Source organism: Syngnathus floridae, chromosome 9, assembly GCF_059516105.1.
Source record: "Syngnathus floridae isolate MCC-2025c chromosome 9, RoL_Sflo_1.0, whole genome shotgun sequence".
In the NCBI taxonomy this organism is placed as follows: domain Eukaryota; kingdom Metazoa; phylum Chordata; class Actinopteri; order Syngnathiformes; family Syngnathidae; genus Syngnathus; species Syngnathus floridae.
In genome coordinates this window covers 2,976,759-2,999,633 of record NC_142421.1, presented here as the reverse complement: position 1 = coordinate 2,999,633, position 22,875 = coordinate 2,976,759, and the positions used below count along the sequence as shown (strand labels likewise).

The following is a 22,875-nucleotide window of genomic DNA, read 5'->3' as shown; positions in this document are numbered from 1 at the left end:
CGTGTCACCTCGACGGCGACAGGGTAGCGGCACCGCCGCGGCGCATCTTGGCCCGGGTTCCCTTTGAAGCCGACCGGCCCGGCAATTGTGCAGCTGCCGTGGAAATAGTATTGCCTTTCATGCCCTTGCGCGTCGCCGCAGGGGCAGATACACGGGAGCTTTTAGCCAAACGCTTGGCGGGATTAGGCCTATTAGCGGAACAGGAGGGAGCGACAAGCGTTACTGCCCCAGCGTGTAAATGTTTAGAAAGATTTGGACGGTTCGAAATAACGTTGAAGGCATAATCAAGCGGGATGTCGTCCTCACTTTTGCTTCCTCTCCATCATTATCAACACACCTTTTTTTTTTTCTCTTTCTCAGTCATTACTGAGGCTGTTTGCCTTTCTGCTCCAGGCGTTGGGTAAATACCTCTGCTGGAGTGAGTTTCCCTTTTTCCCCACCTTCCTCCCTCCATTAGCTCCTCTAATGACGTTTACACTTGTGCTTAGAAAGGCCTCCTCTCATCTCCGCGGCATCCTCCTCCCTCCTCCGCTTTTCTTTGCTCACTCGGGCCACAAGATCATGTTTAAAGGTGTCTGGACTTTGCACTTTGAGTCCTGCTTTTGGGTGAATTAGTCAAATTCGTGAGCTAATCCCTTTATTGGCAGGGAAACACATTACAGCAGCAGAGAGCAAAGAAAAGGTCAATTGTAGGTAGAAGGTTAGCGTAAAACATCAATATTGCAGAAATGTTTTACTTTTTTGAAAAAAATCCCCAAAGAACAGTATTTTTTTGTTTGAATTTCAGATACAATTTTAAAAACCTCGTGAGAAAAATCACAAAATATTCAAATATTTGTAATAATTTTTATTTTTAATTTTGACTAAATGTTACAATATGGCAATGCTAAATACACATACAGAAGAAGAAGGACATGGAAGGACTTTTTTAACTTCAGCAACTGTCAAACTATCTTAGCATGTAATATACTTATTTTTTTTCCCAAAATTTATATATTTTATTTGACTCTATTGATGGCCATTGTTAATCATTTTAACAGATCTTATTTTTCTGTTATTATTGTGTTTCTCCCAATTGGGAAATGAAGTATAAAAAATGACAGTAATCATAAATCACACTTAGTTCATCAGAAAATCAATCAGTTAAATACATATTAATTCATAAACTTTTTTTGTGGGCAAGATCTGTTTATGATTGACACAATTGTCACATTTTCAACAAGCCGAAGGCGACTTGTCCATTTATGCAACCTTCTGACCTAATAAACAAAACAATTTGGCCAACCCCGAAAGCTCACTTTTGACATCTGAACTCTTCACCTCTGCATGCCCCTTGAACCTGGAATGCAACTTTCAGCGAGTAACCTCTTCCCGTACGTACACTCCTCATACTCCCGCTCTCGACTTGCCCAGAGGCCACGTCAGGGTAGTTTCCCTCTGCCGCCGATTGACGTGTCGTGTAAAACACACACGAACGTAGCTGTCACCTTGCCCGAGCCGTATTACCTTTTTGTTCTACCTGTCCATCATTTCTTTTCTGAATGGGATCCCGCGAGACTGAAAGACTCTAGGCCCGCTCCCTGGCGCCGCTTTGCCGCAGCGTATATGTCAGTCACGTTTTTTTTGTTTTTTTTTGGCGGCGACCGCAGTCTCGTTTTGGTCGCACATGACAGAGAGAATGAGAAAGAATTCTTAAGATGTCAAAGCAAAGCGTTTCTTTCGTTCCAGGGCCTTCCACTTACGCCGCCTGCAGCTCCACGTGTACGCCGTGAAAGCCCGAGTGCAGACCTCGAGGTAATCGCCACATCACCTTTGCAAATTATTCATTCCACAAAACCCCATTTCGCTTATCTGACGCATCTCTTGTCTTAATTTCCGCTGCTTAAAAGCCAGATAACCTCTTGGCATTGTATTTTTTTTTTTTCTTCTTCTTCACCTTTAAGAAACTCATTGCTGCCTTTGAGCACGCCGCTTCCCAAGTTCCCATCCTGACTTGAAATATGTACATTCATAACGTTGTATTTTATGAACCCCTTCGAGATCGCAAACATTTACTCTGTGACGCACGCATTGACAAACATGCGACCACCCAGAGGCGCAACGTCAATACAGAGCACAGAAGACGCAGACACCAGACAAGGTCCGATTTTTCTTTGAAAGAAGAGCCCCCAAATTACTCCACCAACCCTCCTTTGATGTGAAAGCAGCTTCTCGACAATGTAAAGACGAATGCGCTCCCCCCTCCCCTCACCTATACTCTACCTGCACCCCCCCCCCCCCCGCAGAGCTCTGCAAAGGTTGAGCAGGTATCAAACTTTTCTATGACTCTACCAGGCGTGCAATAACTAAACGAAAGCTATCTGACAGTAGTCCCCCCCCCCCCAAAAAAAATGGCTGATACCCTCTAAAAAAGAAAAGCCATTTAGGAGAAAGAGAGAAGAATCCTCTTATGTCGCTAAAGTCGTTCCGCCGCGCCATGCTAGCCGCAGCGTTTCCACGGTACCTCATGTTATCTGGCCGTATTTTTGTTGGGACTTGTAGTTTGAGGGGTTTGGGCAGCAAAATGAGATATTCCACACACTCCTGCCGCCGCCGCACCAGGAGGAGTATGTGCGGCAGATAAGAGCGACTCCTCAGAGAGGAAATCAGAAAGAGAAGCCGACGCTGCAATATAACTGCCTTGCCTTTGACTCTGTTTTTGCTCATGTGCCAAATATGGGGGTTTTTTTACACCGCAAAATTTCGCCCCCACAAAATTCGAACATACAACTCAGGCTACATACATTCCGATAAGTTCAGCGAATTCTGTTGCTTGGAAAACGGTAATCACGGTCGTTCTATTTTCCGACAGTCCGGATGCTCTGTGGCGCCACGCTGCCTCTTACAGGTCAGTGTTGGTACTCCAACAAAAGGCTCAACGTAGTTCCCGAACGGAAGCAAAACGGGATGAAAATGAGAGACAAGCCGACTTCGACTCGTGAACTCGGGCTGACGTTGGGAGGTGGTCAAAACCCACGCCCCAATCGTTCACGCATCACCGGCGTGCAGTGACGGACGCGCACTTGAGGAATGACAGCTCAAACAAAGCCAACAGCATTCCACACGTGCGCGTGTGAAAACACCACAACAATAGCCGCAGGTCACTTTTTTTTCTGCCGCTATGAACTCCACCCAAAAAAAAAAAAGTTTTGGTGTCTGCAAACATGTTTGACCCTTCCCCATCTTCTGTCCTTTTTTCCGTTGTTTTCGCTCTGAGCAGAGTCAGCTCACACCTGTCCGTCAGATGGCGTTCTGCCTGGCTGAGCTGCACTTGTGGTCCACCAAGAGCTCCCTCCAAGTCCAAGGTACGCTTGTCGATTCTCCGCTCGGCGCCCGACTCTGCCGCGGCCTGTCAACGCTCACTTTGTTTGCTCTCCATCGGACGTGAACAGAGAGGCGTTTTCAGTCAACACCCGGGTCGGCGCCGCTCGTTGTTGCCTTCTTTGTCGTCACTTGAAGTTCCCCGTGTTGCTTTTACAGCGCTCGATTGTTCGTCGATGACGGTTTTAATTGTTTAGCGTGACGGCAAGGATTTTGACAAGGAGGGGAAAAAAGTGCTTGTGGTGAAGACCACACGAACACACACACGTAGGCATTTTTAAGACATACCATTGTCAAAACGTTCTTTAATTTGGTCAGATATGACCTTTTCGTGAGGGCTTATTAAACTTTTGACTATTACATATGACATTGAGTGAAAACACATTAAGTCCACATTCATAGTTTACCTTTCTCATAAGCGCACAATAAACATACGATAGCGACCTCTCGCTTGACATTTTTGTCCGTTTCCACGCTCGCCACATATCTGCCCATCTCCTCCCAACGCTCCGCTTCAACGTTTTCTTGTTTTCCATCCCTTCCATTCCGTCCTTCACAGTCTGCTGGACTCTAGCGGAAGATAGTGTCTCACCCCCCCCTCCCCTTCATGTATGACGATGTGTTAATGTAACTGTGTTCCGTGTGTATCCCGTCTTACACTGCCATATTTGTTTGGTGTATTTTTATTTATTTATTTTTTTTTTTTAAACCTTCTATCTTACAAAAACGTGCCGGGATAAATCTCAGCAAAGAAGCTTGCTCGCTGAGTCGTGACGCACCTTCCTGTCAACGTCCGCCTTAACAAACAAAAAAACAAACGCTGTGTAGATTTTTAACACGCGCCCGTGCCCACAATGCCGATACATTAAATTTAATAAGAAAAAGTTTCACACTAAGTAGCAGAAAAGTGAATAGTGATATTTGTAGATTGACAAAATAGTTTTGGCTTTGTGCGAGAAATTAAAGGTGACCTGTGCGTTTGTGTCCTGTTTTATTAGGATGACCTCAGCAGCAAAAGTGGCGGCGTGATAAAAAAATGATGCGTCGTGCGACTTTTGGGGCCTGCCGGAATAACGTCAGAAAAATGCACACCTCAGCGATTTGTCCGGTTTATACGTGTGTGTTTTTCAGCTCGCGTGTTTTTGTGTGTGTGTGTCTATTTTTAATGTCTACGTGTCAGTTTGAGTCTCTCAGATGGGCCAAAATGGGCACACTTGTCTTTATTAACCCCCCCCATCATCTACCCGTTTCCATTCTGGCTTGGACCCCCTCAATCCTCCACCCCTCCTCCTTCCTCCTCTCACCTCCCTCCAGTGGTCTTATCTAAAGCACGGCGCTGGCAGACGGGACAGGCCAGTGGCTGATAGCGATTGTTTATCCCACGGTGCAAAAATTGCTGATTTGTCTTGTGTGATTTTTTTTTTTCCTACCCCGACAGCACAATACTCATCTCTCCCTCTCTCTCTCCCTCCCTCTCTCTCTCGCCCCGCAGACACGGATATTGGCACGTATCAGTACCACGATAAAGCAGAGCCAGGTAAATAGTGTTTATATTGCCTCTGTGTTTGCGTTTCAGATAAGTTGTATTTGTGTGCACGTAAGATGTCAACACACACAAGACTCATATGCTTTTTTTTTTTTTTGGGTGGGGGTCATCTTTGATCATTTTTGTACACATCGAGGCTGTGTTAGCATGTGGGATTTACATACAAAAACGTGCACCCATCGGTGTGATTATGATGAAGCCCGGCCTGGCGTTGGCGGTGTTGACCCGGGGTCCTGCCACAAAGCGATAGGAGAGCTAAACTGTTGACTTTGTCCTAGATCTCATAGCAATAGGCCCTCCGGCCTCTGCCCATGCGGGCCGGCCTTGTATTGCCTCAGGCCGAAGTCCGAAGCAGATTTGGGCTTCCTCCCTTCCTCGCCATCTCCATGTTTTATTTTTAGTTTCCTTTTCAATAGCGATGTGTTTGCTTTCTTTCTCTCGTTTGAATAGCCGCTTCCAATCTTCAATGGAGGAACGATGCTCTGCCTCCAAATCCTTTCATTTGGAGGATTATGAAAGTGTGGCTTGATATCACAGTGCAGGGAGGAGGAGGAGGAGGAGGAAGAAGAGTCAGCATCCAAACGTATTGCGACATTTCCACATGGGATTGTAACGATAGCCGTCGAGTGCAGTCAAATATTTCAGGTTCTTGGATGTTTGGCTAATGCCAAATTCAGATGACGCCTAACCCACTTACCTGTAGTTAAACAAAATCATTAAAAAAAACATCGCACCTAATCATTAGAGCCACCTATCAGATGTGTTTCTAAATGCCGCCTTGCTGTCCCATGAAAGGATGATTAAAGTCATTATTTCATCCGACACCGGCCAGAGCAGTTTTTGTGGATTGGACAGTCAAGCGCCTCACGCCCACTAGAGGGAGGCCCAGGCTCATTGGAGCGCCTCGGGGGTCCCCTGCAGCCAAATAACCCAGCAGCCCACCCCCTACACTCGTCAAGCCCTTGCCTTGAGCAGGTGCCTGTGTCTGGGCCTGCCTGCCCCCCCTACCCCACCCCACCTCCTTATCTGATTAATACTACTTATCCAGGAGGTGTTCCAACTGGACAGCCCACCACCGTCTTGCTGGCTGCGACCCGGGCGAGAGGCGCCGCTTTCGTGCGGCGCGCTTTGCCAAAACGGCCCCCCCCCCCAGATTTATGTTGGTGTTTAAGCTGCATTGTTGGTAATGAACGAATGAATCAGAATCACCTTTTTGAGAGCCTCACAGGGCAGGAAAACTGACATTTTTGAAAGCAAGTGTATTGTGGTGGGAAAAAAAATTGTTTGAGTCCGCAACTTGACCCAGTGAAAAACTTAGTAGAACTTAGAAAAAGTTTTCCATCTTGATTCGAAATATTTTGATGTTGGAGCGTTCAATGAGCGAAATTTGGTGGGCATTCCTGAAAAAAGGTCTTAAAGACCCTAAAATTGAACAGGAGCCATTTTGATCCAATTCATTCTACTTTGATGGGAGATTTTTTTTTTTTTTTTGTTTACATGGGTGGAATTTGTCAAAGTTTAACGATCATTTTAAAGATTTGCCATTCAAACATTTCCCCTCCTTGCAGCCAATCACCAGGAGCATCACTATTTCAATGAGAAAATCTACTTCACTGAAGGTACAGTAAATTCCAATTTTTTCCCAAGCTGCAATTATTAACATCTTGGGCGAATCACTTCCTTGTATTCTCACGCACCCACTCACCCAGTCGTTGAATACAAACACCCTTATCAGGAGACAAACACTCCCCCCCCCCCCCCCCCCCCCCACATTTACATACTGTTTACCTCCTCCTCCTCACACCGTTTCTTAATGAAAAACCTTCATTTTTATTTTCCAGATATTGCACCCCATTAAAAGCAACAGCCCCCCCCCTCCCGTCCCCGCCATTGAAGCTGAGGTCGTTTAAACGCGGCCGCCAGCAGATGCTCAAATTCAATTATGTCTTCTGTTTCCTCTCGCCGCGTGGCCACCAGAGATGCAGAAAGCAACATGAAGGAGGCCTTTTGCACACGCGGCGATACACGCCGCGCCGAGCGAGAGGTTGCGCCGGGGAGATAACTTGAGTGCGCCACAATTAAGTGCGCGCTTCTCCTCGAGGAACCGTTTTTTTTTTTTTGAAAGGACGTTCGGCTACTCCGGCCTGAAAGCGGACGACTTAACGCTTCCGCTGGCTGCTCTGGGGATGGCGCCGCAGTAATGGAAAACCACTTTATTCTAGTATTGTGCTTTAAAAACATTGCTTTTGCAGATCAACATACTCTTAACAGCGCTAATCACGGCGGAGTCGTGATAACTGAACAAATGTTTTTATCGTGTGATGCGTTTAGTGAAGCAGCATGAGGTTCGCCGAGCAAAATTGTTTTTGAGCACGTCACCATAGAATGTTTATCAGCTCATTCTGTGAGTATGTCTAGATCCATCTAGGTCCATCTAGTCCATCTCTCCGTCCCCGTCCAATCTCTCGAACCGCAAAAAAAAGCAAGCTGAGATGATAGACGGGCATCATTTAATGACTGCTCCTCGTTATTCTCGTTTTCCAGAACATAATTAGCATCACTTCCGTCTTTCCTGCGCATGGTTGTGTTGTCACCACCTTTTATTCACCACGTTGACCCCCTGTCACACTCAGCCTAAATACGTCTGGATTTTGTTTGCATTCTTGCCCCTTTTTTTTTTTTCCGTCCCTCCCTCCTTCTCTCCAGTTTCTACTTGTTAAAAAGTTCAAGTCACATGATCTCCGGCATCGTTTTGTCTTCTAGCTCGAGGCTACTCGTGGACCCCCGCCAATCGCCGTCCGGAGAAGCTTCGCGATTCGCTGAAGGAGCTGGAGGTGCCCCCCCTCTCGGCCGTCGTCGACCTCCCTCTGGGGATTTTCCGAGTTTTCCCTTTCCGAAACGCTTGATTGATTAACAAATAGGGGCATTCTCTCTCTGCGCTACCTCTGCCCCTTCACTCTCGCCGTCGCTCTCGTTTGTTCTCTTGCCTCCCCGCTCCTCTCTCATCACTTCTCTTTTGGCCCAGCTCTGTCATCGAGGGGGATATTTGAGGGGATCAGGGGGACCCGCTGGCTCTCCCCCTCATCCCTTCCCCTTCCTCCCTTCTTCTCTTCCTCCTCCTTTTCCTTCCTCTCCCCTCATTCGCCCCAACAACCCTCGCCCCTGTACTTGGGGCACTAGTACAGACCTGGCTTTGTTTGCCGGAACCTGTCTGCGGCTACACACACACACACATGCACACGCACTGCTCACTCGTAACTATTGTCTGGAACCAGAAACACCCAGTTTACTTCCACGCCCCATCCCTCTGCTCCTTCTCCACCCATCCAATCACCCCAGCAGGGTTTGGAATGTGGCAGGAATGACTGCCATTATATCCACACGCAACACAGTGAGAGCAAGCAGCAGTACCTGTGTTGGCAAGTGTCCGCTTACGTGTACCACCTGCACAATGAACGTACATAAGTGGGATAAAATATATTTCTCCACTCGTAAGAACATGATCATCCAAAACTTGGAATGATGTGGAAAGTTTTACTACTCAACATGAAATTGGACTGAATTTGAGGTCAGACATTTTGGTTTAAACTAGCCATTTTTTTATTCCAAGGCAGGACGTTTCTGGATTATTTCCATTTCTGCATTTTAACCAAACAATATTCTTCCTCTTTATATTCTCATAATTCTTAAGAAAAAGTAATGTCACATGATTTGTTTTGACCCTTTTTTTTTTGGTGCGGACACCAACTGATTGCGACCTGTTTGTCTTCTATTGTTCGTCTTTCGTGCTCATTCAGGAACTGTTACAGACCAACACCTGCGTTCACACCAGATGGAGGAACACACAATATTGCCAGGTACACACACACACACACACACACACACTTGTTTCAGCCTTGGTCCTCCCAGAGCAGGCCACAAATTAGCAGCTTCACTGCAGTTTGCTCAATGTGCTCCTCTGCTGTTCTCCCCAGTGTGCATTCCCCACTCTAATGTGTCTACTTTGTGTTTTTTTTTTTTTTTTCTTGTGTGTAGCTTCTACTTAGCAGTGGCATACTGGTAACCTTGACCCTCAGCGGACCCCAACTCGAGCAAGTGTGCATCGACCGAGCGTTGGTGGGACGACTGCCAGGCAACACCGTGAGTGATGGTACGACAATAGCAAATGAGCTCACTTGTGCCATGATGTCATTTTAAGATTTAAAAGCATTGCAATCATTGTTCCCGACACAGATGTACCATTTTAAACGCGTCCATTTATTACCACACACACACACACACACGCATTACAGGTGCCACAGGTGAGCAAGCCGACTCTGCAAGCTAATTGCGGGCAAATCCTTTTGTGTTGTGCGTCCAGGGGCCTTCCCTTAAGAGCATCCATCAGTGTTTTTCCTCCATTGCGTCTTTCCTCCAGGGGGTCCCACCTCTCTCCCCCACAATCTTTACCTAAGCAACCCATTCGCCTCCCCTCCCTCACCACACGCCCTCGCTCAGCAGAGAATAAGCGGCAGCCCAAATCTGCTAATTATTTCTTTCTTTCTGTATCAATTATTTCTTCATAACATGGCCTCCCCGCTTGGTCTCAAGACGCTCGATAAAGACGCACACACACCTCACATGTGTAATGAAAGCTTTCTTTTGCAACAACTGTTTGTCGCTCGTTCGCTCACTTTAAAGAAACACACGCGTCACGTTTACAGTTCCACGCACTCGGGGCCCACAGGTACGCAGCCGGCCGGCCGGCGACCTCCCGCCGCGCTCCATTCAAAGCCTCCGAGGCGCTAATTATTAGCGTAATGCTTGTACCAGAGAGGGCGGGCGAGTTCTAGAAGGGGATTTGATGGTGGGGATTGTGTGGGTGTGTAGCATGTTAGAAGCTCTCCTCACATCTGTCACCGCTTAAATGAGCCCGCTTAGGTAATCAGAGCAGGAACACTCGGGAGTACACGTGCCACGCGAAATTAAGACACACAATTTATACTGTAGTTGTGTGTGTGTGTGTTGTTTGAGCCGTACAAACATATAGCACAAAAAAAAACATGCAATATGAGAATGGCTGTGTTTTTTATTTTTACACCATATGCCAAAAATTGTTAAAGAAACAAATTGTAGGTTTTAATGTTGCCGCTTTCTTTGTGTCTTTATTCAGTTCACCATTTGCCAGCTGCCCTTTTTGTTTCAACCTGCAATAGAAACGAACCTTTTTAGGTTGTGAATGCGGACGATAATCCCGTTTCTGCACCGGACGGATTAAGCTAAACACCAGACTTGTTCGCAAGAGCCACTCTGTTCCAGCCAGGTCCTCTTTTATGCCTCCGTGGCGTAACAATGCCGGATTATTCTCCTTTCTTAAACTTTGTCCGCGTTCTCTGCGGCCGTATTTCCGTTGCATCACACCGAGGGCTAGATTACATATGTTTGCGCCATCAAAGCATTAGCGCCGTCCTTTTTGGCTGACGAGCCGCCCGTGTGTGCCGCGATTAAGCGTCCTTAAGTGATTTTTCATAGTCGGTTTCATTTACTGGTGTTTTAAATGTGCTTTGGCTAAGCCCATTGGCCTCTTATGTCAACACGCTGCTCAAGAGATGGAATTAAATGGATTTACGGGGGGATGTGCCTTCCAGTGTGTGCGTGCGTGTGTGTGTGTGGTGTGCATTCGTGTGTATGTCTGTGTGTGAACTTGTATAAAGTTTGTTTATGCTCGCAGGGTGTGAGTGCGTGCATTTATGACATATGCGAGTCTGTTTGCATTTGTTGATTTTTTTTTTTTTTTTTTTGCAAACGTGGCTGTTTTTTGTACATGTGTGTGCGTGTGTGTGTGTAAGTAGGTGGAGGATCATATCAGTCTGGACGCTTAATACCAAATCAGCCACCTGGTCCCGTTTTGGGTGCTCTGTCTGCTCTTATATCCTCGTCTTCATTTGGGAATGAATGTGCCTTGTGGAATTTTGTGTTTTGTTTTTATATATGGAATTTTTTTGAGGGGGTGCATACATTTGCAAGAATACAATCATATTATAATAGGGTAAATTTATTATTCCTAAAAAAGACCTCATTCCTCAGAATAAAGTTGTATTTGACCACAAATGTTATAGTATGATAATAATGTCTCATTTTGTAATAAAATTATATTTTCAAGAAACAAGACACACTATTGTTAGAATAAGGTTGTATTTTTCTAAGAAGAAAACATGTAATATTCTGTAAATAAAATTTTGTTTATATCAAGAAAAATTACAAAATTATAAGAATGAAGTCATATTTTTTAAGAGAAAGTATAATTCAACCAAAAATTTCAAGAAAAAAAATATTAGAATCAATTATTTTAAAAAAATACTCAATATTAAGTAATTTTTTGGTCTTTTTTAGGAATAATATTTTAATATTAGAATAAAGTTTTCCTTTTTAGCAGAAAGATGCACTATTTAAATAAAGCTGTAATATTCCGAGGAAAATTTGCATGTTTTGCATACGTGAGTGTCTCAGCATATGTTGATTTTTGCAAACATGGTTGCCTTACGTATGTGCATGTCGGCTTTAAGCGTGTGCATTTAATCACGCCCGTCTGGACTCTTAAATCCACAACAGCCACCTGGTCTCACATTGGATGCGCAGTCTGCTCTCATATCCTCTCTTTCATTTGGGAACCAATGGGATTAATCCTAATCCCGTTTATAGACACCCGTCGAGATCAATACTAAACTGCATTTAACTTGATTTGCCTTTAATCTATCACAAAGATGCTTAGTATACTGCATTAACCGTTATGTCCAAAAGCCATCGCTCGACTTGTAACTGTCTATGCTCTGATGGCGTTTAAACCCGGAGGCCATTTTGAGTGTACAAATGCTCCATAATCCTAAATTTGGGCATACAGGGACAGTCGGGTGGTGGTTGACCTGGTTTACGTCGCTCGCTTCTCCAAGCCCCCCCCTCCTTCCGCCATATCCTTTTGGAATATTTGCATATTAATTTGAAATTCATTTGAAGTGTAATCATAGCAGCGCCCCTTGTGTGTATAAATACACACACACACATACGCAGCGTGGTTAATTGTGGGTTAGATTTCCAAATCTCGGGGTGCAGCCTTACTCATTCAACTCAAAGCAGCATATCTGAGAGACATGTGTTACAGCCCCCCCCCTCCCTCCAAAACTCCCCTCCTTTACCGTTTAATTGCTTTCATAAACAGATTAATTTGAAGGAGAGTGGGGGTGTTTAGGTGGGGTGGTGGAGGTGTGTGTGTGTGTGTGTGGGGGGGTCTTAATTGCTAATCAGCATTTCCATGCAGCTCCTGAAGAGTTGAACAGGATTCAGTGCGTTTTCCACGCAAAGTAACAAAAAACATAAAAAAGCCTTGGAGCTTGCGGAACGGAAAAGGAAGGCGGAAGTAGAATGCAAGAAGTGGGGGAAAAAGGGAGGAAAGCCAGGAATATGAATGGGATGAAGATTGAGTGGCCAAAAGTGGTACTGCATAAATGGACAAAAGTATCGGAACGCTGATATGTAATGCATAAACATTGTTTTTGTTTTCTTTTGTTGTCAGCGGTGTTGGGCGACAGGGTGTTTGTGCTGTCCTTCCCAAAGCAGAGCCAAGTAACCGCCATCTTCCTCGACAAGAAAATCCAGGACTCCTCCCCCAAGGCTGGCAGGGATGCGGGCAAGCTCTCGCCCGCCACAATCAAGGTACGGCAATGGAGCTGTGTCCGCTGAATGCACTTCTACATTTGCGGGTCCTCAAATTGACAAATTTGGCAGTTTGGTGATGAAATGTAAATAATGCTTGCCTCGTTGGAACCTCCGAGCTATGTCCCCCGATCACCATGGTAACGAAAACGATACTTCCGATTTTGAATTTTATTTTTTAATCGTGATTCCAATGTTGATCTTTAATTTGAATCTGAATTTTTTAATAACATTTTTTTTAATGTGAATTTCAGTTTATGATTTCAAATTGAGTATTTAAATGTAACTTATTTATCATTTTAATTAAAATTTGACGAAAGCCCCTAGCGCCACAATATTTTTCCTATAAATGCTTTTTGGATTTTCACGCCTGAGGACCCTCCAAAAATCACTTGGCTGTCATTCGCTCATCCTCTTTACTTGCATTTTCTCAGGTTATTTTTCATCTTCCATTATTAATGTCGGCTTTTGTTCTGTCAAGCTAATTTATAGTGAAGTGCATATTTCTGAGGAAGGTCCGCCACGCTCCGGATGATAATTAGCTCTCCTGGCACTTTTGGTTATAGGGGAACAAAGCCTCACCTAACTTGGTAAATCATCTCAAAATGTCACACACGTTTTACTGGCATAGTTTAGGTGCTAATGCTCGTTTATAAACACACTCCTCCATATAACCTTTGTTTGTATCCGCGAGCCAGGACACACGTAGCCAGCAATGAAGAAAAGGGCTGTGGGAGACAATTAGCTTAAAGGAAGTGAACTAAAGCTTGTTTGAGTGAATGAACGAAGGACACATCAAAAAGATAAGCACACACAGTGGAGCGAGAGAGCGGGGGAAAGAAAGGTGGAATAAATTGAATTTTTCAGATCAATGAGAGGTTTCGGGTCAAAGAGATGAGCAGTCACTTGTGAAATCAGAAGCAGGATGTTTAAAAAAAAAAAAACATTCCATAAACCAACATTTGTTTATGAGAAAAAAAATGTTTTAGTATAGTAGAGTAAGATCTGAGGTTCAGTGGTCCATGTGTGTGAGGCTGAATGAGAATGATGGCAGCCAAGCAGATGATAAAGGGAACAAAGTGTTGCCCAAAACCGCTGAATGGAAGATCACTGACAGATTGGGAAAATGGTGTGTGTGGGGGGGGAATCATTGGGTTAATAATAACACACTATATCTACCCTGCGCACACATCCTCTCATCTCTTGCTAGATATAGTATATATGTATTTTATATATTTTCTAGCGTTTGCTGGTCAGCAATAATCAGAAAGCACTTTTCTGCCGGGCCGGATTAGTTTAGCCCTCCCGCCCTCCCTCGACTCCCCTCCAGCTTAGCCCACTGAACCAGGGCAACGTGCGCATCTAGTGTGGAGAGGGTGGGGGGGGGGGGGGGGGCTTTTTGCGTATGTTGCAAGCAATGCGTAACACGCATACCAGGAGCTGGGCGATTCAATTGATGTAATATTTTTTATTTGTGTCTTGGCCCAGGTGATGAGCGCGGAGGTGGCAGGGTGGGCGTGTCGCCTCCACCAAGGCGTGGCTCTTAATTGTACGGAGGACACGGCACTGTTGTGGTGGAGGTCCACGAGCCCCGACCGTGAGCTGTGGTCCTGGTCCTCCAAAAATATGCACGGGAACGACCTGGTGCTGCTCAGCTGCTTGCCCTCTGAAGGTCTCAAGGTGACAACAATAGCCATTCTGATTTTTGGAATAATATATAAGCCGTCCTGCAATTGACTTACCAGTTCAGGGTGTCGTCCGCCTTTTGCCCAACTGGGATAGGTTCCAGTACCATGTGACCCTAAACAGGATTAGCCATGTAGCGAATAGATGGATGCGTTGCCACGTCACTATTATCTACCCATGGTCTTCAGAATCAATAGTGCTGGCTGATGAAGCTATTCGGGAGAAGTTTCTTTAACCAATCAGAAAGCAAATTATGCACGGAACAGTCTCTTAGAACAGCTGAACTTTATTGAAATGGTGACAGGTGCCTACTGACTCCCATTTCACATGAGATTGAATGTTATTGGCCATATTCCCAGGGTGTGCACACTTGTGCAAACGCATTGTCTCGGTTATTTGTTTTTACTTCCCCTTAAGGGAACAGTAAAACAAAAATGATTGAGTTGTACAGATTAAAAGTGGTGGAAATAGTCACTTTTTTTAAGCTTGGCATTTGATCAGGGGTGCGTAGACTTTTTATATCCAAATATAGGCACTGCATCAGAATAGGTATTCAAATTTGCAGACGAGAGTAAATGCTGTCTGGATAACAGACATATCCCCCAAAAAATGAACATGTTGTTTCCTTTCTGTGCCGTTGGTGTTGTTGTTTTTTTGTGGGTACACTGTAAGAGCACACAAACACAACGGCGCTGTTTTGGCGCGCAATCGTGTGTCGCGTGGGTGTCGGCATGTTCGTCACCTATAGGGTGGCACCTCGCTCGTCGCACCTCCGCGCCTTGAATATGCAGGAGCAGCGGCTAAGCCGGCGCTGCGGCGTGAAGCGCGACGCCCACACGCAGCATCCTCCCCGCATGCTCCCGGCCTCTGGCAAGACCCCTCCCCATCAGTCAGTTGGCCCCGTGCCCACAAAAAAAAAAGCAAAAAAAAAAAAAAACCCATGAAAGATCCTAAATTACCGACGAGGGGCTTAACTCGGCGCCGCTCGCTCTTAAATATTCACTTCATGGAGGCGAGAGCGAGGACGAGCGTTACCAATCAACACATGAATATTGAAATCATCAAAAGCAGATGCTGCGAGTCGCCTCTTTATCTATTTTATTTTTTTATCACACTCCTTCACCTCTTTGCCGTGTATCCCCCCCCCCCACCCCTCCCCTCCTTCCAGAACACAGCGGCCCCTCTTCTGCATCTAATGAAAGCATTTGTTGTCAGTTTTTCTCAGATGCGCAGCGTGAAATGAAGCGAGCAGTTTACGCCAGCAACTTGAATCGCTCCCAGCTCGCAAATATGTTTCCCTTTTGTCCGCCACGCTATCTGCTGCGCTAAACCCATTTTCTAGCCAGTCTCTCAGCATTTGTAAAAGTCTGATTTCATCCCCTATGTGGTCTTTATTCATCGTCCTTCTCCCTGCTCCGCTAAACAGACGGGCACAGTGATCACAGTGACATGCTAAGTTAGCAACATTTTTTACTTGCCCCGATATTTGGCGGGATAAAATTCCGCTAAGCGATTAATTGGCTTAATAATTAAAAATATATATATTTAAAACATTTTTTTTAGTCTCAACAATTACAACACTAAAGATTTGAATTACATGCAGAATATTATTATATCTTTTTTTATAATACTTTGTCCTTTAGTATTTAACATTACAAGAGCAAAAAAAACGGCCAATTTTTTGGTGGATTTTTTTGAGGGTGTTTGAATGACATTAGTGTTATGGTTATGTTTTATTGTAGAAAAATGGCAATAATGAACCGTTTTAAAATAGTTAATATCATCTGATTCAATGGATTAATCAGCCTAAATTGTCCAAAATGCTCAAATGATTTCCCTTAAGCAGCTGCAAATATTTTTAATGGTCCTTCACGCCTCTCATCAGCAATCCAACCAAGACACACACACACACGCTGTATTATTCCTAATGAAATGTAAACAGCAGATGAATGTTTTCTTCCCGACACACGCGCGTGTTTGTACTTTTATTCCCCCCCCCCTCCAGTTATCTGTCGCCAAACACTTTCCCTGCACTTGCTTGATCTCTATTTGCCGTTTTTAATTACTATTTACTTTGACGCTGCACTGCGTGGTGGCGCAACAAGAAACACCCTTAAAAAGACGACACACCTTAAATGAAAACAATTAGTCCAGACGAAGGAGGAAGGAGGGGGAGTTTTTTTTCCATTCCTCCAGCACATCACATTTATTGTTTTTCCAAAATATTAAGAGTTGTCTTTTGAAACGTATTCTACATATTTGAAGATAACATCGACGTCGTCTCTAACCCGAGTGTCCCTTCGTAAAACTTCCCACCCTCCAGAATCCCCCCCCCCTCCTTTCTCTTCCCCGCCCATCCCATCATCCCTCAACTCTCCTCCGAGTGCCTCCATCGCCGCAGCCCCGTCCGTCTCTCTTCGTCTTTCTCTGCTCCGTGAGCTGGAAAATTGGCTTCAAAAGGCCACTGCTGTGAACAAGGGCCAGCCACACAGTTTGGGCCCGTCCGCTTTATCTTTCACGCTGCGGAGGGGGTCCGAGGTGGGGTGTGCGGAACGGGGGGGGTTTGAATTGTGCCAGCCAGCAAGAGAGGAAGAGCGAGGGAGAATAGGGAAGAATAGTTTTGAGCAGTCACTGAAACCAATAAGCAGGAGAAAAGCTACTTAGCGGGGGCCTGGCTGTCCTGTCTGCTTCTGTTTTTCCTCGTCCATTTTGCATCTCTGTCCTCTACGCCTTCGTCGACACTCAGGTGCTCACCGGGGCTCTCTGAAGCTCTTGAGGGTGGTTTTTGAAACCCTAGCATTGGATTCAAGCAGACAAAAAAACTTTCAGGAGCGTCTTCATGTCATAAACCAGTCCAAATCAAGCCCTCTAAGTATCTTTTTGGCGATGGGTGCCAAAAGAAAAAACAAACTGTGGCGCCATGCAGGCAGGCAGGCGATCCGTCTTTCTGTCCACACGGCAAAATGAAACGGTGTGCTTTAGCCAAAGCCGCCACGCTCAGCGCGGGCCTCATTCTTAAGTCCCCCGCCCCTGAAAAGACCAAGATGCGCCCCGCGAAGCTCCGCCGTGTGACCGCGCAACTGTTGAGCCGCTCACCCGGCAGCTGGTTGTGATCCAGATGCCTCGTTTTCAATCGTCAAGCCTTTCCAATTGGATTGGAGCGAGACTCGTCGTTCGTGGTCGTCGGTCGCCCCGTCGAGGATGTTTGAAGATGATGTTTGTTTATCGCTGGCGCTCGGGGAGAAGCTGCGCTTGTTTAACCTTGAGTTGAAAATGAAAAGCTTATCATTGGCGTCCTTGATTGACAGTTTGCTGTTTACCAGCGTGACGCTTGGCTCTGGCCCAACCAGACTTCGGGGTTCTGTTTTTGCTGAGTGGATGGCACCTGAATCCAAAATCCAACATTAGCTTCAAAGACTCAACATGAAACCAAATTGAATTTGCCTTTAGTGGAAATCCTAACGTGAAACGCTAACTTTGGTCTTCTCTCGCCACCAGCTCCTGAGCTCAATGCAGACTGAAGGTGACCTTCTGCTTTGCACCTTCAGCCATCTTCAGCCGTACCAGCTGCTGACCGTGGAAGCGCCCGCAGGACCCCAAGCGTCTCGGGAGTCGTCCTGTGCTAAAGCCTGCGTGTACGAGTACGCAAAAGGACGCCTGCACCGCCTGTCCTCCGCCCGCATCCTGTTGCCCTCCCCCGCCGTCTCCTGTTCCCACCACCCCAGCGAAAACGCGCTCCTCTTGGGCCTCAGCGACTCGTCTCTGGTGCTGTACGACCAGCGTCGGGGGGCTTTCCTGCGGACCTCCTGCCCCGCGCCGCCGACCCTCTTGGCCTGGCATCCGGCCGGAGCCCTGGCGGTGGCGGCGGCACCCGAACACGGCGAGTTAATGTTCTTTGACCTGGGCCTGGCGCCCGTCAAGGTGGCGTTGATGGCCGAGGAGGTGAAGCCCACCGCCACGCTGAACCTAGCCCAACACCTGCGCTGTCCCGGAGCTCTGCGGGGAGTGCTGTGGGCCGCCGGTCCTCAAGGAGGCACCGATGAGGCAAATACCATCATGCTGGTGTTCCACGGGGGACCGCTAGCAGCTTTGAGATTACAACTGGGTATGTCACTAACATATTCAAGACTTTTCACAATTCTATCCCAATAGCGTGTTTGGTAGCTTCAGCCTCACCTAATTCCCATTGCCAGTATTTTCCTTGCTGTTCTTCCATCACTGCTTCTGGTGCAGACCCACTTTTGGCCCGCGTGTGCGCCCAGATGAGATATCTCTGTGCAAGCAGAGGGCGGCTGGCTAGGTGGGCGGGTGGGCGTTTGCTGATGTGTTTGTGGGGGTTTGCACCAGTGAGCTTCTTTCCTCTTATGGTATAAAACACACACACACACACAACTTGGAGCTGGGCCAAGTCTTTCTTCACTCCGTCATGTAGCGGAGCCTTGTCAAAGGAGTTGACACAGAGAAGTGCGCACAAACAAATCAATGACTTTGTGTGTCTGCGAGAGTGTGCGCATGCACGTACGTGTGTGTGTTTGGTGGCGGTAGGGGGGATTATCATGGAGAAAAAGACATGCGCTAGCTTCCTTCATCAAAACGTTGGCACGCGATCAGAGGAGGCGACGCCATTGTTAGAGGACACCCTCCCCTTTCCATGCATGCAAACGTACATACATCTTTCCTCCTCGCTCCATCTCACACACTTTTGTTTTCTCTCTCACATGCACAATTACTCTCACGTTAAAGCCACACGGTGCTCACCGATTCATAATTAAAGAATCAAAAAAGCCCGCGTGACACCTTTTGTGTGTCGTGACCGCCGTTTGATTGGCAAACTTTATCAAAAACCCAGAGGGAGCACAAAGCCACCGCCAACGATTGATCCGAAATCTGCTTTATCAAATTGCGCCCTCGTCTCCATCCAATGCCCACCCGGGGCGATTATTGAATGACCTCTGAGAGCAAGACTCCCTCACCTTGGCGTCTGTCCACAACTGGAGAAGGCAGCGGAGATGTCAGTAGCACCCGCAAAACGAGGGTGAAGAAATCTTCTAAACTGCCCCTTCAGGCTTCAAATTCAGATTTGGGTTATAGATATGAATTAGGGTTTCAAATTGGGTTTGAAGCCCAGATTTGGATGTCAATTTTGGGCTCAAGCTAGTGTTAGGGCTTCAAGCCAAGTGGATTTTCCAAGTTTCCCAACCCAGGCTAGGCGTCAAGTTAGTGTCGTCTTTGTTTTCTTGCCTAAGACAGACACACACACACATTTACACTACAGCAGATGTATTTACACACATTAGCACACTCTGTAGGGGATTTGAGGCTTGCTAATTGCTAGCTTGTCATTTTAATTGCCTCGTCTCCGCCTCACACGCACACACACGTACAAATAATCGCACAGACGCTTTCCTCTATTAATTTGACACTCAAACGAATGCAGAGGAACATTGGAAGGCTCATCCAACCTGCTTTCATTATAACTCCAGCATGAGTTTGAATGTGCCCCCACCCCCCTAAAAAAACATCTAATCGGGGTAAAATAGATCATCATCAGCCAAAGCTATTCATACATACACATGCACGCGCACACACATGCTGGCGCTAGCGGCTAGGTTACCAGAGCTAATTGTTTCATTATTCAATAGACTTCTAATCTGCTCACACACACACAACAAAAAGAAAATTACAATCAAGCACCTCTGGCCAAAAGTTATTCAAAAATAGTAAATGCATAAGGCAGGTCAAATTCACCTTTTTAACTTTCCTTAAGGTTCATTTTATTGTAAATATTTAATTCACGTATTTGACTGTAGTTCAACTCGTCACATCCAACTCGCATAACATGAATGCTAATGTGTGCCAGGGGTCCGGCTGGGCCCGGTGCAGGTCCTGCAGCAGCGTCTGCGCGCCGGTCAGGTGCAGGAGGCCGTGGGCGTCCTGGAGGCCATGGACTGGAGCAGCGCGGCCCACCATTGCTGGCGAGGCCTGAGCGCCATCGCCAACCACCTGCTGAGGCTGCCTCTGGACGCTCGCACTGAGGGTGAGCTCCAACGCTGGCTTTTGTATAATTTAGACTTTGACGTTCACAGATCTGATGGACTGGATCGGACTTTACGGTGTAGCGATGTCTTTCTGCAGAGCAACTAGAAGCCGCGTTGGCGACGTTTTACGCCCCGCCCATGCCTCTTTCCGAAGACATCACAGCAGACTACAAGGAGTCAGTCCACAAATACGCCAGACGCTTCTTCCATCACCTTCTCAGGTAAAACTTGTCCATAGTTCGGGATATACAGTGAAGAGAATTGGAATGGAATTTTAATTTCTTTCAATTCGTCTGTGGAATAAAACTGATATTTTTTTCTGTTTTATTTTTTAAAATGATTCTTTTATAATTTCCTTAAAAATATTTTGAGACTTTTTAGAAAAACATTTTTGTGGGGTGGTTCCCTGACAAAAAATGATGGTTATACAATTAATATTTAAGAACAATTTAAAAATGTTTGTCATTAAATCTTTGTTTTGTGCAGTTATGACATAAAAGAACATTGTAAGTCATCTTTCAAGTAACAACATGACTCGTAGGGGCTGCGTGATTGTAACGTCCCGCCAGAAGTACGTTCCAAAAAATGGTCCGTCAGAAAATGACTCCCGTTTCAAGTCGTCTCGTCCTCCTGCCGATGCGCATTTCAAACACAGCGCACCTGTTTGCGCCGTCCTTTCATGCCGGCATCTGTCGGCGTGCGTTTGACTGAAATGGACGCCGTTGTTCACGCCCGCTGCTAGCATCTCCCCACCCCACCTCTTCCTATTTGGCATCGCTCCCTTCTCCTCGCTTATCGCCCACCTACATTCTTTCTCTCTCCGTCGACATCAAATGAAAGAGGACACACACACACCCACCAAGCATCTTTTCCCTTGTTTGGTTTGTTTCATAGTTGGCGCTTGACTACAGGAAGCAAGTTTAGCTGTTGGCTAGCCTGCTTTCTATATGTTTCAAAAGCTCCTTCAATGTACTTATACGTCGTTTTTTACATTGGAGATTTTTACATTTGTCTTTTTTCCTATTCTTTTTCAGATATGAACGCTTTGAAAAGGCCTTCCTGCTTGCCGTCGATTTGCAAGCCAAAGATCTTTTCATGGTGAGCCGCAGTTTTGTTTACATTATTACAGGGCCATAACAAACACTTTTGATTTGTCTCAGTGATACACACAAACTCACATTTTTTTAAAATACATACAATATTTGGCAAATTACTATTTATCTTTAGTTGATCACTTACCATACCTCACATTGAGCAGCTAACCGTTAGCAATGACAATTAACAATAGCGAATCGGACGTTTCATTCACCACCCAAAAAAATAAATAAATGAAAGTGAATAAAAATAATAACAGGTAAGACTAAGGTTTGCACTTGAGAAATTGTCATTTAAAAAAAGGCCTCTCGCCTTGAGTAATGACTATTTCTGGAGAGCCAAAAAGCTTGTGAATGGCAGCAGCTGCCAGCATAAAGTGATCCAATCCAGATCGGTGACACAATAACGAGAGTTAATGAAGCCTTTCGGACGCGTTCCCTCTCGTTCCGCCGCCCGCTCGTCTTCGCACTTGTGAAGCGGCAAACACAAAATGGCCTACAATAAAGGTGCGCCGCCACCTGAGTTTCACATGAAGTTCAAGAGGCTCCGTTGGCATTGTGCGACCTCGCTTTCTTTCGCCGCTCTATTCAAGCTCGCGGCCTCGTTACTCGCCATTTGCATTTGACTTGTAACCCATTCAAGTGTCGGGGGAGCAGGTGTGACGGACGCCTTTTCAGCGGCCCCGGGCTCGCCCTCTTTCTTCCACTCCACGTTGAAATGCTCCTCCATGCGGCGGACCCCCTTCTTTTTTCACTCATTCGGGCCCCCCCACCCCGTCCCCCTTTGCTTCGAAACACTAATGCCCAGCCCGAGTTGCGGTGAAAAGATGGAGCCAAGACCTTGAAAGGGTGAAGTGAAGGCGGGTGTTGTGGAAGTAAAGATGGAAAGGGGGGTCGTCGATGGTATGGATATAAATTAATACAAGGAAGTCAGAAATGTAGGCTAATTTCTTAGGATGCAAGATGTTTTGCAAATTAATCTTGATATAAGATCTACAGGGGTGCCTTAAGATTGAAATGCCAGTAAATCATTTCAACCTTCTGCAAAATCAACAAAATATTTTTTGTCTATTTTAATAAAAATAAATAGCACTCCCTAATGTACTTCAAAACATACAGTGATGATGTCATGAACTTTAATTACAAATAATTAAAACCATTTTTACCTTTGCCATAATTCAACGGCCATTTTGCTGGTGTTTATGGCCACCTAGGGGCAGTATAGAACAGATAAAAGGAGAGACTGTTCATTCAAACTCAGCTCTTCTCAGCTCATCAGTATAGCACTAATATTAGTTGTTCTTTGCAGAGAATAAAGAATACATGAGTGTGAGTACTATTACAATGTTCATCAGCTTTAAGAATTTTAAAAAGAAAAAATCATTATTTTCAAAAGTGCTGCTTATTGTTCGTTTGTGTTCACAGCCACCATAAATATGCATTTTTGCTGCTCTTAGTGTAG

At 45.7% G+C, this 22,875-nt stretch overlaps 1 protein-coding gene across 5 annotated transcripts in view; it reads left to right on the top strand.

Annotated features, from left to right (window-relative positions):
• Positions 1-22,875, top strand: part of wdpcp (WD repeat containing planar cell polarity effector) — a 50,872-nt gene that overhangs the window by 17,450 nt on the left and 10,547 nt on the right. For all 5 annotated transcript variants that reach the window (XM_088384481.1, XM_088384482.1, XM_088384479.1 and 2 more), the window contains exons 5-17: positions 1,729-1,794; positions 3,260-3,344; positions 4,853-4,897; positions 6,475-6,525; positions 7,670-7,740; positions 8,704-8,763; positions 8,942-9,056; positions 12,456-12,595; positions 14,084-14,275; positions 17,780-18,386; positions 20,142-20,318; positions 20,417-20,540; positions 21,354-21,417. In XM_088384481.1, the coding sequence (XP_088240607.1) occupies positions 3,284-3,344; positions 4,853-4,897; positions 6,475-6,525; positions 7,670-7,740; positions 8,704-8,763; positions 8,942-9,056; positions 12,456-12,595; positions 14,084-14,275; positions 17,780-18,386; positions 20,142-20,318; positions 20,417-20,540; positions 21,354-21,417 (1,707 nt within the window). In that variant the 5' untranslated portion in view covers positions 1,729-1,794; positions 3,260-3,283. The remainder of the gene's footprint in view (positions 1-1,728; positions 1,795-3,259; positions 3,345-4,852; positions 4,898-6,474; positions 6,526-7,669; positions 7,741-8,703; positions 8,764-8,941; positions 9,057-12,455; positions 12,596-14,083; positions 14,276-17,779; positions 18,387-20,141; positions 20,319-20,416; positions 20,541-21,353; positions 21,418-22,875) is intronic.